Source organism: Neolamprologus brichardi, chromosome 10 (assembly GCF_056152115.1).
Source record: "Neolamprologus brichardi isolate AB-2024 chromosome 10, ASM5615211v1, whole genome shotgun sequence".
Classification (NCBI taxonomy): domain Eukaryota; kingdom Metazoa; phylum Chordata; class Actinopteri; order Cichliformes; family Cichlidae; genus Neolamprologus; species Neolamprologus brichardi.
In genome coordinates, this window is record NC_142113.1 from 13,161,671 (window position 1) to 13,179,805 (window position 18,135).

An 18,135-nucleotide genomic window follows, 5' to 3' on the forward strand; every position below is an offset into this window, starting at 1 on the left:
TGCACGGCATCTGAACTTCCTTTGAAGCTGACACACAGTCAGGATTTGACAGGATGTTATGTTAGACATTATTAACGAAAAGGCTGAGCATGTTGCTAAATACTTTGAAAGACATGCCTGCGTAACCCAGTGAATTAGAGATGGGGTGGGGGGGGACTGCGAGCTGTGAAATCTCTGGGGAGTTCAGTAGGATTTGATGGAGGCACGTGTTAGCGCACCTACACTGCTGTTGTTGCTGTAATCGTTGTGCAACATTGGTAAAGGGTTATAACTACAGCAAGGGTGCGCTCTAATGAACCTTCACCTCCTTGTCTATCTTATTTACTTCTTTTGTCCACCGCTAAAGTGTCAGCGATGACTGAGCGTACGAGTGTGTTTTAGTGGCGCTGCCAAGTCGCGGGGGCTCTCGTTTCCCCACAAAGAACAAATCTTTGTGTTTCAGTCTCTGTTTAGAAAAAGGCAGATAAAAAGCGCCCCCAGTCAAAAGTGAAAAACTGTCACTTCATGTTTGAATCAAAGCAGTACACTGAAAAGATGATTAGGATGCATTAGGTGTGTGTTTGTGAGAATGACTCACTGCTTCCATTCTCTGCCCTGTACTTCTGCAGCTCTCACCCCCCCTCCTCATATCTTTGCAGGGGAGAATTTCCTTAACAGTAGGCTAATTTCTCTGTGCAGCCACATCCTCTGTGCTCATTACTCTTTTTCCTGTCACCCTTCTCTCCCAGCAACAGAGAAAACAGGGAGAGATGGTGAGGCAGCAAGAAAAGGGTCCCCATCGGAGACTTGACGATATGAGACGGGAGGAAGATAGGAGGCTGGCAGAGAGGGAGCAGGTAACCAACCACAGGAGGAGTGGGATCGCAGTCGGCCAATCGGAGCGAAGTGTAGGCGTGTCCAGCGGCAACACTGCGCAGGTTGCTCTGGTGGTGAAATTCCAGGAGTAGGTTGCCATAGCAGCAAGGGTCTAAATTAGTGTATTTACTCAGAGATGAGTTTTCTGTGGGTGAGCTCTCTGCGCCTCTTATGCTGTTTCCAGTCTACCCAGTAAAACAAGAGTCTGGCATCATGGCACAGTCACCTTTTAGTGCCAAATACCCCCTTTTTAAAATATCAGTCTGGTGCCTTAGATCAGTCACAGTGTCCTGAAAAATATTTACATTCACTGACATTCATTTAAAATCTAGACACTTCTCACGGTCTCTGTTTAGTGCTGACAGTATGTTTTAATGGTCATATGATTAGTCTCTGTTGCAACTTCTTAACATGGGTGGTGACTGTTTTGAGACTAAAATTGTTGATTTTAATCCATGCAACACATGGTTTCTGTTACTGGATTGACATTACATAACTCTGCTTCTATGGTCTTTCCCCTCCCCCAATCATGCTCTCATTCCTCCTTCATCACCTCAATGTTTATCTTTCCTCCCTTGTTACCTTTCCTCAGGAGTTTATCAGGCATAAGTTAGAAGAGGAGCAGCGGCAGTTAGAAATCCTCCAACAGCAGTTGCTTCAGGAGCAAGCGCTGTTAATGGTAACTAGTCCTTATTACTCCTTAATCATTTCCTCTTCAAACTGCAGAGACTTGCACATTCATCTCCTGGTTATAATATATTGTCTGAAAAGGAGGGCAGCGGATCTTTTTTCCAAGCCAAACACTGCAGTGTTGCAAGCCTGCTTGCGTTTGAGTTAAATGCTTTTTAAATGGAATAAAAGTCAGAGATGAGATGTTTTTGTTTTTTTTTCTTTCTCAATCAGAATATAAAAGCTCAGCTTGAGTTTGTAAGATTCTACATGTGGAGCACCTTGATGTAAATAAGCGGTTCATTTTCCAGAACATGGATGTAGCTCCCACAATATTCAGTGTTATTTAAAAGACATGCGGTGACCTAGATTTTAGGGGCAGTTTTCATTGTATAATGATATCTTGCGCACACTGAAGGGTAGAATTGCTGCACTCGTGGCGTCTTTGTTTCTGCACGCACCTGTGGAGCGTAGGAGTTGCTGTCATCAAGACTGAAGCCTTTGTTTCTGTTTTGTAGAGTGGGAAAAATAATCCTATCCTATTTACTTTAGGCATCAGGGAATTTCAAATGCTTTCTCGTGTCTCGCACAGAACTCCTGTGGGTATGTAGGTCTTCACAGGGAACCAGAGCACAAGGCTGAAAACAAGTGCGCTATCCTTCCTCTGGGTTTGGCATAAAAGGGGCGCTTATGTGTGTGCAGCACGTAATTGCCCTACAGTGCAGTGAGACAAAATATTCAGGTGTATGGGCCTTGTAGGCCAAATTTCTATGGATCACAGTATTCACTTCTAATACATCCAGTTTGTTCAGTAAATGTAAGCCTACCTCCAGCTCACAATTGGAGTACATCGGCAAGTAGTGAGCAGCATTCCTCTCTTGCTATTTTAAATTAAGTCTAGGTGGAACATTAACCCAGTAGGAATGTTTCTGTAGTGCCTCAAAAAAAAGTTGTGAAAAGACTGTCCAAAACCATTAGTCACAAGATCATAACCCCAACTTCTTGAAATCTGTGACAGCTGCAGGATGTTTTCAGTCAGCCAAATTACATTGTAAGAAGGTATTCCTATCGACAGCTACACGGATGTGAACAGCACTGAATCCTGAACTGAAGTTGATTCAAAATGTGGTCTGATCGTTGATACAATTATTGACGAACATATTCTGACTAAAGTGATAATGCACAAACGGTCACAATTGTACAAGTTTTCATGAAAGCGCTGAGTGATCAGGAAGGAAGAAGTGAACTCAGCGAATTGTAGAGGCTCCTTTAGCAACAGCAGCCTCCATCAGATTGTTTCTGTTGCTGCTTTAGATTGAACCAGTCAAGAAAATGAACTTAGGACCAAACCTCCTACAAAGCAATTTTTGTTTCATCAATATGTTTAAAAAAAAGTTTATTCAACATGCCCCAAATACCTCCGCAGGGTTAAGATCAGGACTTTTAAGGAATTTTATTCTTTTCAAACATTCAAATGATGCCTCACAGGTGGGATGAGGTTTTGGTTTTGGCATTTTCTCATAAATACAGACTTTTTGTCAAAAAGTGGCTTTCAGAACAGCTAATAAATGAAAATGAAACAAAGCAAAGAAGAGATGAAAGAAACACCGTTCAGCCTTGTTGTAACCGTTGATGTGCATAATTTGACCTCCAGAGGGCGCTCTGCAACTTCACTGCCAAAAACACAAAATTCTGTTCTTTCTCCGTTTTCCTATAATCATCTCCTAGATGAAGATCAGTACAGTTTGAGTAATCAATGTAGAGAAATATTACACTTCCAACTATACATAATCAGAGAAACCGCCTGCTGTCCACGTCATCCAAAACAAGCTGATTCTGAAAACGTTGGCAGTTTGCGAATGTTTAATTCCTTTATTCTGATGTTTTGGTTCCTTATCTTGTTATGTGATAAACTCCTGAACAAATATTTCATATAGACAGTATTTTTTTTCTTATAACAGGATTGTTATAATATAATACAATTCATTTCTCTGTGCAAACTTCTACATACAGGTTGTTTGCATTACCTTTAGAAGGCTTTATTTTCTTCAACTGCTGCAAGAAAGCTGTAAATTCGTCCCTGTCTTAATTTTTTAAAAGGCCTCTTGGCCTGTAGTGTATATATATTCGCTTGACGAAAGAAAATTATGGTTAAAACTGCTCTAACGCAATACAGCATCAGCTGGCCTGTAAATCTAGTGCTCTGTTGCCTGTAAGGACTCCGTTACTCACTCTCGGTTGAAAGAAAACTGTGAAGTTTAGCCTATGTTGTGGTGACTCATGGTAGAAAGTCTCATTTTAACCTCCAAAGCTTTGACTTCTCTGTTATTTCATGTTTTCTTCTGAATGCACTGGCCATCAAAAGGGTTAGAGACCCATGCCTACAACGCAATGAAAAACCAATAAGTCAGATGACTCATTTTTGCACTGTCTAACATACGGCACAAAAGCATTTAGCTACAGACATGATCAATATTATTTTCATGTGGGCTGGTAATTGACTGAAATAGGAGCACTTGGATATGTTAAAGCCCTAAACATGTGTTGTCTCTGGTTGAAATCAGGTCCGGTGTATTATCATTGCATCTGCTGTAATCTGCAGATTTGACTTGTGCTTTTGTGTCCAGTCTGAGGCAAGCAATGTCTTAAGTGCAGCGTTTCTCTCTGCTCAGGAGTATAAACGCAAACAGCTCGAGGAACAGCGTCAGTCCGAGCGGCTGCAGAGACAGCTGCAACAGGAACATGCCTACCTGGTGTCCCTGCAACAACAGCAGCAAGACAAGAAACCCCAGCTTTACCACTACAACAAAAACCTGGAGCCCAACAACAAACCGACTTGGGCCCGCGAGGTACCAGCATTCTGGCATTTTAATCATTAGACAGTAAAAGCAGCGAACGCTACAGAGTAAATTCTCCTCTCGCACGCCTTATTTCAGGTGGAGGAGAGAAGTAAGCTCAACAGACAGGGCTCACCCAAAATCTGCACTACTGTCTCCGACACTGCCATCCAGTCACGCTCTGACTCAATCAGCCAGTCAGGAGCGGTCCAGTCCGCGCAGACCCCACCGATGCAAAGGCCTGTTGAACCCCAAGGAGGGCAGGGCAAGGTGGGTGTTTCTGAGAGTTTGAAATAATAATCTGCCCTTAATTGGAGCTGATACAATTGCTTTATACCTTCCTACTTCTTATTCCTCTGCTGCCTTCAACTTAATTTTTTCTTATCTTATTTATGCCTTCTTTTTCTTCTTTTCCCTCTCAAAATCACCTTGAACTACAAATGCGACCATTCACCCTCCCTGCGCCTGCCTTCCTTTTTCGCTCTTCTTTCCACTGCTGCGCTTCCCTCCCGGTGTGCTGCTGCTGCTCCTGTCCCCTGCAGTTCCAGATGGCTCACTTGGTTCCTCTGAAGCCTTATGCTGCCCCTGTCCCTCGCTCTCAGTCACTCTGTGACCAGCCCACTAAGACCATGTCCGCCTTCCCTACCCAGGATCCTTCCCTGACCCCCACACCCCGCCCTATCCACTCCAGAGAGCTGGTGCGTCAGAATTCAGACCCCACTTCTGAAACCCAGGCACCACAGGCACACCAAATCAGAGAGGACCGTGGCCCATGGATCCGCCTGCCAGATGTAGAACTTCCACCCAAGGTAAGATTCAGCAGCTGCTTTGGACTCTGTAGTCGGCGTCCAACCTAAGTTTGAACTTTTTTGTTACCTCAACTGTTCACTGCAGCTATTAATGAGACATTAAATGCGTACCTCATAGAGAAGCTGCTGGTAGTACGTTGAGCTCATTTGCTTACATCTAGGGAAGACTCGACCAACTAGGAATAAATTTGCATGATAAAAGCTGTTGTGCGTCTTCGAGTGGTTGGTCTACAAGACCCAGTCTTCGTGAAAGTTGTTGCTGCCTGGAAAATGTAAGACTTTGCCATTGTTTTTCTTAGATTCCACAGAGGACGGCGTCTATCGCCACAGCTCTCAACACCAACCTAACCTCTGGTATAAGGCACCCAGTAAGAGCCAGGTACTGAAGACATGCTTTGATCTGAGATTCCTTTAATTTTGGTGCCTTTTTAATAGGATAAATATCTATGACAACTTGATTTAATTGATTTTTATCCTCACTGTAACCTCATGGCAGCAATCCAGATCTCAGTCGCAATGATCGCTGGGAGAGAGGAGACAGCATGAGCATCATATCCAATCTTCCCCAGACGGGCAGTTTAGAGAGGCATCGCATCCTCAGTGAGTTCCCATCTCCCCAGTGCCATTTCTCAGCAGACTGTCTTTGCAGTAAGCGTGTTTTCAGAAGCATAACTACTCTCTGTGACGTTGTTATTTTCAGGTTCCTCCAAAATGGATTCGCCCATTCTCTCCCACGATCCTCGTCACAAGCCAGGAGAATCTCGAACCTCCTCCCGGCCTGGGCGTCCTGCTGTGAGTGGCTGTTTCCTCACTGTGCCTACTTGTAAAGCCAGCTTTAACAGAACTCAAAGGGGTGCTCGCCACAGACAAGCATCTGTAAAATAAAAAAATACACTAACACGCTGTGCTTACGCTTAGTTTTAAATTAAATGCACCTGTTCTGTAAATGAATTCATGGAAAACTAACTCGAGGTTTTCTTCTCACTTCAACTTTACTCCTGAGCCAGTACTGATATATCGCCTCATGCTGCTCCTTTTCTTTCTTTCTTTCTTTTTTTAAATCCCTATTTTTTAACTTTACCTTAAATGTGCAGAGTTACAAGAGAGCTATAGGGGAGGTTGGTATCAATGTCTCTTCTGTGCTTGTGATGCTCCTGCATGACTTGGTATTTGCATTTACTGTCAGTGTTTGTACAGAATTTAAGGCATGCCCTATACTGCCTGCTTTCATCACGTAAATCTCATTTTATTCTTGGAATAAAATGAACTTCCTTCTGTAAAATCCTTTCTAAGGACTTTGCATGTATTCGGTTGCAGTTTGAACACCTTTCACTAAACACCTGCATCCATTATGAGTCATTTGCATCGCTGCTGTTTTTCAGCTCATCATCCCGATGCCTGCCTTACCAGCTGTCTTTGGATTGTCTTGGTTATCAGTAGTACATGAAGTGTTTCCCATAGAATTAGATTTAAGTGTGGCAGCAGCAGTTTTCGTTTTGGGAAGGTGTGCTTGTGTTGAGCACACAAAACGAAGCACACACGCGTTTCAAGGTTTATTATTAAATATTATTGTTTATTAGGCTAGTGTTCCTCTGTAAGATCTGATTTCGATGGGCTCGGACCATCTCAGGCCGCAGCTTCGACAGCTCTGTAGGCTCGTCGAGTGACCCTCACTCACATGCTTCGCTCTTGAGATCCAGCTCACACTGGATCTCACCAGCTGCAGTCCAACATGGTAAAGTCAAAGTCTGACTGGGCAAACGCCACTGCGACAGCGACCTGGTCTGTGTGCCAGTAGGAAAAAATGATATACCAAATAAAGGCAGTATATGGGAAACACTTGCATACTGTGTAATGCTGTCGTGTTAGCTGCTATTTTCTTTGATAGCTGAGATTATGTGCAATCCTGTCTGGCAGGACCACGGCCTCTTTGCCAAGGAGCGTGCCGAGGAGCCGCCAAGACCTCCAGTAAAAGCCAACGATTACTCGTCCTCTTCGGAAAGCAGCGAGAGTAGCGAAGAAAGCGAAAGCGGCGAGGGAGCAGAGGAGGAAGAAAGCCCCACAGATCGGTAACACCAACTAATACTTACAATTCAGGGATCAGCCAATAGTTTCTGTTTGTGAGCTTTGCTTTTAAATGAAGAGTAACCTGCTTGTGTATAATCAGCATCCTACATCCTTTTTGATTTCAGCCACAGAGATGCAGACACTGATTCAGTCAACACCATGGTGGTTCATGAAGATGAGGGCGAGGCAGGAGAAGGAGAGCAAGCTGGAGGCTATGGGGATCAGACCATGCTGGTACAGAGGGTGAGTCATCTGTATATGTAATGATGCTTAAAATGCATCGAGTTCACAGAGAAATCAACACAGTTTGTGTCACAGAATATTGTAAAGCAGGAAGACAAGAGCCTCTGGTCCACGTCAACGGTGTTATACTGTTTTACATATACAGTGTATACAAATGGCCAAATAAAGAAGGCATTATGTAATGTGGAGTCTTTGTACATGCACAAATAAATATGTTGGCAGCTTTCAGATTTCATCAATGCACTGAAAGCAAAGAAGATTCCACATTTTGCACCAGTGCTTAACAAGCACTCGCAAGTGAATCAGAAACCGGAACACGTACAACACTGTGTCGCGTATCAGTGGACTGCGATGTTGTGAAACCACAGCTTCTGTATTGCACAGCTGTTGTTAGTAACTTTAATTATTCTTTTCTTTTAACTGCTTTTATTTTAGTGTCTATGTTGCCTGAAGACAGCCTTTAGCCAGCCCGAGTTAGATTGTCAAATGTCTTTTGCATGTCTTCCAGCCGGCTCATAAATGAGTTGTCACTTTTAATGAAGTGCAGTAGTTTTGTGCATATGTATGTGAATTTGAAAGTGCACAAAATGTATATTTGTGACAGGCCACAGTTATATAAAAGGAGAATAGCGTTTCTATAGTCTCCATTTCGGTTTAAAAAAAAAAAAAGAAAAAAGGGATGTGATGGGGAGGAAGGGAGGGATGACTTGAGTGAAATGAGTCTATCCAAGATAATTCTCCTTTTTGAGACATAGTGGGACAAAGATTTACAAACTAGACTTCATTTTTTATTCAGTATGACCCAAAACAGCTCATCGGTAACTCATGAGGAAGGTTTACAGAGGTCCAGATAATGCTGATTTCACATATGCTTCTGTAGGACAGAATGTCTTTTTGCAACCACAGTTATCACCATCTGGTAGCCTTCAGAATGAATGCAGGGTTAAGAAACTTCTGCACTGGCTTCATTTTTCTGACCTGGAAGCTGCGTCCATGTTTTATACCATCTGAGGGATACTAATGATCACCAGGGTCTGCCATTAGTGCTAAAATGACATACACAACACACTGAGCACACAGAGGAAGAATGTTGATTGCTTTTATGTTGAATGCTTTCCGTTTTTGACGCAAATCCTAAAACCATTTCCAGTGACGGCACCACATCCCTCTGCGACACATTAGAACAGTGACAGTCCTCCACCCTGGCGGGGCACGTCAAATATTATCTTGACAGGATCACATTTTATAGCAGCGTGCAGATGAGATTCTTCATTCATTCATTCCCGAGTATGTGTAAGATACCGCTTTGAGGACATGTAGGGTGTAATTTATCATAAACTTGTGAAAAAGTTTATGATAAATTTGTATTTAATAAATAGCTTTTATGGCTGTGCATGTAGGTTCCTGTCAGTTTAGACTTTTGTTGTCTCATTTTTCCTTAATGTGGCTTTAAAACAGCTCGTGCATCAGTTTTTCCTGAAAGAAATTCGACTGGGAAAGCATCCAGTGGTTGTGCATGACAGAACCTTTACAACTCAGATAATGATTTTGGGGTCGTTCACATTATGGAGACAGAAAACTGCATAATGTCCATTACTGATTGTTACAGTATTAAACATTTAAAGTAACTTTTCAAAGTCAGAGTCACTGTTTATGTGCTAAATGTTTCTGAGTAACTGGTGCAGCAGATTATCCTAATCTGAGTCTGTCATATCATTATGTAATACTTAATAATTCTGTTTGTTTGTTTTGTGTTTATTTCATCTGAAAGACCCCAGAGAAGCGCAGCCATAACGGATACACTAACTTGCCAGATGTGGTGCAGCCCTCTCACTCCCCCACTGACTCAGCCACTCACTCCTCTCCTGGGAAGGACTCTGTTTACGATGTAAGTGTTACTGATGCTAAGTATATCGGCCCTAAATTCCTCCTCCCCCCTCCCTCCCGACGTGTTCCACATTTACCATCAGATCAGTCACGAAGTTCACCCATAACTGAATGCATTTACAAATATCAGTAGTGCAGCTCTTAAAGCTGTTTTGATGCCACGTAAGCACTTAAAACACTTGGAGATGGAAGAAAAATGCATTTTCAGAAGAAATGTAGGCTTAAACAAGAATATAGAACTAACACACACATCCTGTTCTCCCAGTATCAGTCCAGAGGTTTGGTTAAGGCATCTGGCAAATCCTCTTTCACTACCTTTGTGGATCTGGGGATGTACCAGTCACCAGGAGGTACAGGCGATAACATATCTGTCAGTGGTGAGCGAAATATTCACTACCTTAACCTTGTTTTTGCATCAGAATACTTTTCCTTTATTTACGAAAACAAGTCTGATGACTTGATAATGGATGTAATGTTGATTTAAAATAGGATTATTGAAACATTAGTATATATGTATTTTGTACTGATTTGTGTTTTCCCTCTTCAAATAAGCCATTCCCATTGCTGCTTCTGTGTGTAGGCTCCAGGTTTGATCAGCTGAAGATGGAAGTGAGGAAAGGATCCATGGTGAATGTCAATCCCACCAACACACGCCCTCCTAATGACACACCAGAGATCCGCAAGTATAAGAAGAGGTTTAACTCTGAGATCCTGTGCGCTGCACTTTGGGGTAAGAATCGGTTCAGTATTTATTAATGAAAAAATATCAATGCAAAATGCAAACACTCTTACCGAAGTGTGTGTGTGTGTGTGTCTTTAGGTGTGAACCTTTTGGTAGGCACGGAGAATGGTTTGAAGCTACTGGATCGTAGTGGTCAGGGCAAGGTGTACCCCCTCATCAACTCGCGCAGGTTCCAGCAGATGGACGTCCTGGAGGGCCTCAACCTGCTCATCACCATATCAGGTCACAACTGCTGCCCACTGCTGTTGCTGCAGCTGGTTAAGTTTGTCTGTCCTTTGGTCATGAGATGATAAACAAGCTTCTTTTTTTCTACATTTGAAAATACTAACAAAAGTTGGCTGTTATCCCCTACAAAGCTGTCTCTCACTGCTTTTTTTTATTCACTCACTGTACTGACAGCTGTGTCATATGTTGTGAGTCTCCTCTGCTATGTCAAAAACAATGACCCTTCAACTTTAATTTCCTTTCTGTGAGGCCAAAGTCAAAAAAGGCAAGTAGACTGAGAGAAGACTGTGTTGCTGTGGCTGAAAAACGTGCATTTATAATTGTGCCATTAGTGGCACAATTATAAATCATAGCTTCCCTTCCATCATCCCTTCTAGAGGGATTAGTATGTACAGCAGGAAAGGATTTAAGTTGGACAGTAATATCATGGGGAAAAAAATAATATTTTCATATGATATCCATTTTGCCATTTCCCGACCTTTAATTGCAGGATAAAAAAAATAATGTAACCACATTATATAAATGCACTTAAATAATTACTATAATGTCGTCAGATTTATAATTGATCTTTCTCTCTGTGCATCTATTAAGGCAAGAAAAACAAAGTGCGTGTCTACTACCTGGCATGGCTGAGGAATAAGATCCTCCACAATGATCCTGAAGTAGAAAAGAAGCAGGGTTGGACCACAGTGGGAGAGATGGAGGGCTGTGTACACTACAAAGTGGGTGAGTGACAGATGATGGCTTTTTATCCGTGGTCTTCATTAAACTCCTGAGCAATTGGTGATGAATGCATTTGGCACAGTAAATTATTAATTACAAGTGTCTGATGTCAGATGGCCTTGTGCTTGTTCTGTCTAGTGAAATACGAGAGGATAAAGTTCCTGGTGATTGCTTTGAAGAACGCGGTGGAAGTTTATGCTTGGGCGCCCAAACCTTATCACAAATTCATGGCCTTCAAGGTAAGTCTCCCCTTTCGTATGAGCTGGATTAGTTATGCAAGGGCAGTCAACCAGAAGCGGGTTCAAGTTGATTATCTTCTCATTCTCCCTTTCTGCGTCCTATCACCCTCCACCCCTTTAAACCAGTCTTTTTCAGATTTGCCACACAGGCCTGTCTTGGTCGACTTGACAGTGGAGGAAGGCCAGAGGTTGAAGGTCATCTATGGATCTTGCGCTGGCTTCCACGCCATTGATGTGGACTCCGGAAACAACTATGATATTTATATTCCCGTTCACGTAAGTTTTATGGCAACGATTTGTAAAATATAAAGCAGACAGTAGCTCATCCCTCCGGGTTTCTATCTCAAACAGATCCAGAGCCAAGTGATGCCACACGCAATCGTGTTCCTGCCCAGCTCAGACGGCATGGAGATGCTGCTGTGCTATGAGGACGAGGGCGTCTACGTCAACACATATGGGCGCATAATAAAGGACGTTGTCCTGCAGTGGGGCGAGATGCCTACATCTGTTGGTACGGGTCACACCAAGCAGCATTGAATTGTAAAGACTGTAACTGGTTAATCCGGTCCTAACATTACACTGTGCTCTGCAGCTCATATCTGCTCAAACCAGATCATGGGTTGGGGAGAAAAGGCCATTGAGATCCGCTCTGTGGAGACTGGCCACTTGGACGGTGTTTTTATGCACAAAAGAGCTCAGCGGCTGAAGTTCCTTTGCGAGAGAAATGATAAGGTAAACATAGAAACACTTGTAGAAGGCCAACTCTGCTTTTAGTATGAACGCAGAGCTTGCAGCTGATTAGCTTAGCATAGCCACTGATTGCAGAGGCGTGCAGCTACCCTGAAAGAAAGTAATCTCGTCACCAGAACCCCGAAGCTCATGAGATACACAAAGAGTTATTTATATGTGAATCGGTGATTGCCTCGAGTGCCTTTCCAGCACACCGTCCCAGCCATTAACACCTTTTAACAGCGTTGATCAGCTCCTGGATGCAGCTTGTTGGTAACAAAGGAATAACATGCATCTCGATTGTGTCTATCCTCAGGTGTTTTTCGCATCAGTGCGGTCCGGAGGCAGCAGCCAGGTTTACTTCATGACGTTGAACAGAAACTGCATCATGAACTGGTGAAAGGACCCCAGCAGGGATCGAAGAAAGAAGTGCATCCGAAATTTGCGCTAACGCATGCACCACACGTGAACATCACTCTCTCTTTTCTCTCCAGCAAGCTCACACTCAAGCACTCATAGTCCAAAGAGACACGCATACACACACATAGCACACACAACACACACCACACACACAGACACATACAAAAACAATCTTAAAATCCATTCCAACTTACACTCCTTAAGACGCCGTTTCAACCGTGACCCCCTGAAAACATTCTCCCTCGAGGATACCGTGAAAAACAGCCGATGAGCTTCATATGTTGATACCATCTATTTCATTTGTACTGTATATATTCTTGTCTTGATTTCCTTTTCTTTGTGGACCCGTGTTCAGTCGTAAATATTTAGTTCCTAATTGTGAAGTATGTTAACATTCCTTGATGGTTCTCCAGTACTTTTGAGGAAGGCATTATTTACTAATGGTATATATCAAAATGAAGCTGTAAATAGATAGCACCTTAGACTTGGATCCGAATCATTTGCAGGCCTCTTGCATAGCCGACGTGAGACGATAAACACCTGCAACGGCTCGTGGCCCCTGGTTATTTTGAGGCTTCTACAGATTCAGGGAGGCTCAAAGAATTATTATAAACATATTACAAAGGGACAAAGTCCGGCGAAGTAGCTTGTTTACATTTTTTTTCTTCTTCTTTTTTTTTAAATCTACAGTAGACAGTTAAAGGAACTCTTACTTTGTTTCTCTGACCAAACCAAATTATGGTTCAGTTCTTAATCACTGGCAAATAAGCCTAAAATCCTTCAATAACAGAATAAATTCACTTTGAACGATCAATCAGAAGTCTCCATACTCTACGGTACTCAGAATGAGTACGGTGAAAACTTCCTGCTTTGCCTTTTTGTAGTTTAGGCGAAACGATCAGTTGTATGTCTCATCAGGCTTGTATCTAAACTTTTTTGTTTCCATAGATTTTCAAAACTACACAAATTTGATATTTATATGTAGTGATTCTGTATTGGTATTAGCCTACTGGTATTTTTAATTTTACTGTAATTACGTTGCCATTATATTGCAATATATACTGTTCTCGTGGAGTGTTTTGAGCAGGGGAGTTCATATATTTGGCTAGCAGTGTTGGAGTATGACGGCAACTCTGAAGGGGAGAGAGGGGACGGGAGATTTGTCAGGAGGAGGAGGATGTTAGTGAGACACGGGAGGAGGGTTTGCCACCTTCCTACCACTCTGATCTACTCTACTGTATTATATTTTAGTTCTTAGACTATTTTGTTAGTGTGGATTTTTTTTTCGTGAGAAGTGTTTGTCCAGGCAATTGCGGTAGAACAGCCCTCTGTGTGTGATAGAAGTCATATTTGTCCTGGGCCAGTAGAAAGATTCGATTAATGGGGACTCTGCTGTGCCGCAGAGGGCTCCATCTCATCAGGCACTTTGGAGAGCACAGCTGAAACTCACGAGACTTAATATATTTTATATCTGTACATTCTGCCAAAGTTCACCGTGTATATTTTGCAGCAGAGGTTTGAAGCAAGGCCAAAGGGAAAGAGGAGCTTATGGATGCTGACCAAGAAACTATTCCTACAGATCACTAACCAATATTTTGCTTTCAATATACCAATCCAAAATGTGAGTTAGTGGTGTTATGGTATGATTCTCTGTTTCCTTTGCATAGATTCGATTTTGTTAATTTTTTTAAGGGGAATTAGACTTCGGGAAGCTGCTTAAGCGAGAGGTTGGTTGTTCCTCTACACCAAACACTACGGTACAAGCATGAGGCAGCCTTATCAGAAAGAGGCTTGATGAATGGAGCTTTTTGTTCAGTGAGTCACTTGGTTCACTGCACCGCCAGAGGTGGATGTTTAGCGTGGTTGATGGGAAAATGTGCTGTTTGTTCACCAACTTGTGCATCAGAGCTATTATGTAAATATTCTAAGAATTATAAACTGAATCTTAGCCAGTGATCTGTAGGAAGGTTTGTTAAAGCCTGCTCTTTAAGCTAAGGAGATATATTTTATTCATGAAAAAACGAAGAAAGCTATCAAGACTGCAGTGTACATTCAGGACAGAGCGTTTAATCGAAAGTTCTATAAATAGGTGGTTAATTTTCTGAGAGTATGCGATAAATGGGCATGGAAAGCACCTTGAGCAAACATACATTTACAAGTATATCTCACACAGATACTTTGATGTGCATGTAAGCCATTGAAATAGATTATATAGTACTGTATCAAAGTTGTTTTCCCCTTAAGCGAATGTGTTTTTATTCCTAAGTATCTTTTATGTGCCATGACCTACTTTTCAAACGTCTACAACTACAATCGTCCCGGAGCTCTGGCACTCGTGCTTTTTATGATCAAATCCTTATTTTTTATCAATCTGCCATGTTTACAGTTAAAGCAGTGCCTTGGACTCGGGAAGGTGAGATGCTTTTTTTTGGAAGGGTTGTGAGCCCACTCCCCACCCCTATATGCCCGCCCCCTCGCTCCCACCCCCAAAAACTGAAAATCACATGAAGAAGAGGCACAATTATATTTGCTCCCTCGTCAAGATTAATGTCCTGTGCCAGTTAAGTGCACTTAAGTAAAATCCATATTATCTCTTAAATGGACTTGAAATGCTTTTTCTTTGTTCTTTCTTTCTTTCTGTTTTATTTTTTGGGGCAACATATATTCTAACGTCAAATAATCAGCAGACAAGAATCTATTGAGAGAATTGCAATAACAGATAAGTTAATATATGTCCAGTTAATCCAGTGTAACGTGTTGAGGATGTACTCACAGCAGGAGCCAGCATAGAGTAAAGCCATGAATATGTAGAGGAAAAAACAAAAGTTAATGTGCACACATCAAGTTAAACTGTGTGTGTATGTGTGTGTATGTGTGTGAGTGATGTCTGCTCCTAAAAATGTAGGTTCATTCTGCACAGGTGATCTAAGCGCTTCTTTAACATGTTGATTGTGTAATGTTGTAGTGGGGAGAGTAGCGTGACTTATCCTGAGAAGCCTATTTTATAAAATATGTAAATGAGTCTATATTGAGAAATAAAAAGTGAATGTACATCTATAAGACAGATTTGTATTTATATGAAAGTGTGTACCGCTCTATTAATCTAAGCACAATGTATTCTAAGGCCGAGAGATCAAAGCTATACCCGAGTCTAACGGAGAGATGGGATATTTTATTTGCCCCCGTCCCCCAAATATTCCCCTCTTTCATTCTGTCATTCATTAAACTAGTCCGGGTGTGATTAGGAGTTGTTATAGCTAAGCAGGAGACAACTGTGTGTGTATGTGGACAGTCTTAAAAATCTATCCAGACAGAAACATACATGTCTGTTGTTAGCAGAGGAGTCAGGTGTGGCTGGGATTCAGACACTTGAGGTGACTCGCAGTCTGTTATTGGATCTGCCCTCTGGTGTAAATGGCCTACAGGGGGGTGACAGGCTGATAATATTCTCAGGAGATGATCGCAATGGTCATGAAGACAGAACTACACTGATGTTAGGAGCCCAATAGTGTGTGGTGTGGGGTCATCGGCTCTTCACACACCACAAACGAGCCAATAATCTTTCGTTTTCATAAAGTATTAAAAGTAATTCCACTGATTTTACACGTCAGAGTCTGTTTTTGGTGTCAGTAGGTGCTTCGTGTGATGTCGGGTCGCGCTGCTCGAGGCTGAAGGCCAACAAAAATTCTTGCATGAGACTACATTTTTGCACACCTGAATCTTTAACTGAAATTGCGGTGTGTGTTGTGGGAGCTTCAGTGTACAGGATAGTGGATGCATGCCTGGAAATAAAAAGATCTCTATTAATTCTGAAGTGTTAAACATGAATCTGGCTACTTCACACGTATAGCATGACAGACAGCTTATGAAAAAAAATGAAAATCATCCAAATTGTAGGAGAGCTCTGGCTTGAGTGTGTGCAAAGCTTTGATGTGTAAAATCAGTGTTTTCCCCTCTTTTAAACACATAACTTCCATAATGTACTCCATTGGCAATTACATAAAATATCCTGCATACACAAAAAAATAATCACTTCCATGTAAACAAAAGCAAAAAGCCATAGCATCACTTAACTCTTGTCATTTTAACTGCATGGTTTGTGCTGGCAGGTTTTCTGGAGAGCACTGCAGCTAAATTATTAACGTTAACCATGAAAGCCTTTTGACAAACGTTTGTCGCCAACCCGACCGAGAGCGTCACTCCCAAACACTCAGCTTGTTGCTTCATTTCGTGCAGCAGAAATTCTTCTAATGGTGTTGCGGTCTGGAAGACGGACGAGTGGTTATGGTTGGTGATTTCCCTAAATGCACCTTAAGATGCGAAAGTGCTATTTCATTTTGTGCCAACGACCATTAAAAGACCTGAACCTCACAGCTCATTAGTTTCCTGGGAAGATTTGCGTCAGTCTGGCCGTAAGCTTGGACAGACTCGACCGCTGAATTTGTGTGATTTGACTCTTGAGTTGTAGGTGTGGAGGATTGTTCTTCTTTCTTTCTTCCTTTTTTTTTTAATTTAAAGCAATACAAGCGTTTGAAGAGTTTCAAAATTGTCCATGCGAGTGTGACTTGCAGGTCGTGATTCTCCAGTGGCCTTCGGCAGACTTAACATAGGCTGGTTTGTGTGTTACAAAAATCATTCTGTGCTTTCGCTTTTGTTTGTAATCACACATACACAAAAAAAAAAAAAAAAAAAAATTAATGTCGGTTTAACACAATCACATGCTGGGACGCTTGATGTAATCCAACAACTGCCTTTATGAACTCTTAAGTATCGATAAATGGCTGATAGATAATCATCTCATGAGGCACTCTTCTCTTCTAACTTATATTTCTAATCAATCCCGTGTGACAGGATTAGCAGCTGTAGTCGGGGAGTGAGGCAGATCAAAACATGGGGAGCTCTACATCGACGTGGCTCTTTGGACAGAAACACAATATCTCCTGTTCTTTTTCAATAACTTTTTGGTTTGTTTTTTAGAAAGACATCTTTGCAATGTTTTAGTGTGCGCGCGCGCGTCTGTGTTCCTCGTGAGAGATTAACTCCAGATTGTATTTCATAGACTAAACTTTAAACTTTCAAGATTGTGTTGAATGAATTCATGTCTTAATACAGATTGTTTGAAAAATAAAATACCTTGATCGCATTTGAGTCTGTTTGAATTGTTTTTCTTTGCACTGCAACATCGCAGCGAGGGCTGCAGTTGACATTGGTTTCGTATCACACAACAGCAGTGAACGGAGTGAGATGTACTTCAATGTTCAGCCACATCATGGTGCTAAAAGTCTGCCTGGACTTCATGTTCCTGTCACTCCTCCTTTGTTACTCCGAAGCAACTGTGTAGGGTCCACTTAACAAAAGGCACTACTCAGTCTTCATAGCCTAACTTGTAAATAGATTTAACAAATTTTCTTCAAGATTTGTTTTTGGTTCACTGTCCTCATTTTCTGAGTCAGAGATGCAGAATGAGCTGCAGCACCCCCCGGTGTCTAAAGACAAAAGCATCCGCCAGACATTTGCTTGTACCTAAAGTCTGCTAACATTGAGTTAGTGGAAAAGATATGACGTGCATCGGCATTCAACATAAAATTTCTTTGGAGACTGAAGGTTCAGGTTGCTGCCACATATGTCTAATTAAGCAGATAACCAAGTTTGCTGTGTGCCAGCTTTAAGTTTTAACACTACATTTACTG

The 18,135-nt window shown here is 42.0% G+C and overlaps 1 protein-coding gene across 2 annotated transcripts in view; it reads left to right on the forward strand.

Annotated features, from left to right (window-relative positions):
• The window catches only part of mink1 (misshapen-like kinase 1), a 32,287-nt gene extending 14,699 nt beyond the window's left edge, over positions 1-17,588 (forward strand). Inside the window, exons 12-32 of one of the 2 annotated variants that reach the window (XM_087847213.1) lie at positions 729-836; positions 1,448-1,534; positions 4,197-4,373; positions 4,461-4,631; positions 4,904-5,170; positions 5,470-5,549; positions 5,667-5,770; positions 5,871-5,962; positions 6,265-6,288; positions 7,088-7,239; positions 7,363-7,480; positions 9,252-9,368; positions 9,633-9,744; positions 9,948-10,097; positions 10,188-10,331; positions 10,926-11,060; positions 11,196-11,296; positions 11,423-11,572; positions 11,648-11,807; positions 11,889-12,028; positions 12,342-17,588. In XM_087847213.1, the coding sequence (XP_087703339.1) occupies positions 729-836; positions 1,448-1,534; positions 4,197-4,373; positions 4,461-4,631; positions 4,904-5,170; positions 5,470-5,549; positions 5,667-5,770; positions 5,871-5,962; positions 6,265-6,288; positions 7,088-7,239; positions 7,363-7,480; positions 9,252-9,368; positions 9,633-9,744; positions 9,948-10,097; positions 10,188-10,331; positions 10,926-11,060; positions 11,196-11,296; positions 11,423-11,572; positions 11,648-11,807; positions 11,889-12,028; positions 12,342-12,425 (2,673 nt within the window). In that variant the 3' untranslated portion in view covers positions 12,426-17,588. The remainder of the gene's footprint in view (positions 1-728; positions 837-1,447; positions 1,535-4,196; positions 4,374-4,460; positions 4,632-4,903; positions 5,171-5,469; positions 5,550-5,666; positions 5,771-5,870; positions 5,963-6,264; positions 6,289-7,087; positions 7,240-7,362; positions 7,481-9,251; positions 9,369-9,632; positions 9,745-9,947; positions 10,098-10,187; positions 10,332-10,925; positions 11,061-11,195; positions 11,297-11,422; positions 11,573-11,647; positions 11,808-11,888; positions 12,029-12,341) is intronic. The other variant, XM_087847214.1, reaches the window with a different exon arrangement.
• The last annotated feature ends 547 nt before the right edge of the window (positions 17,589-18,135 follow it).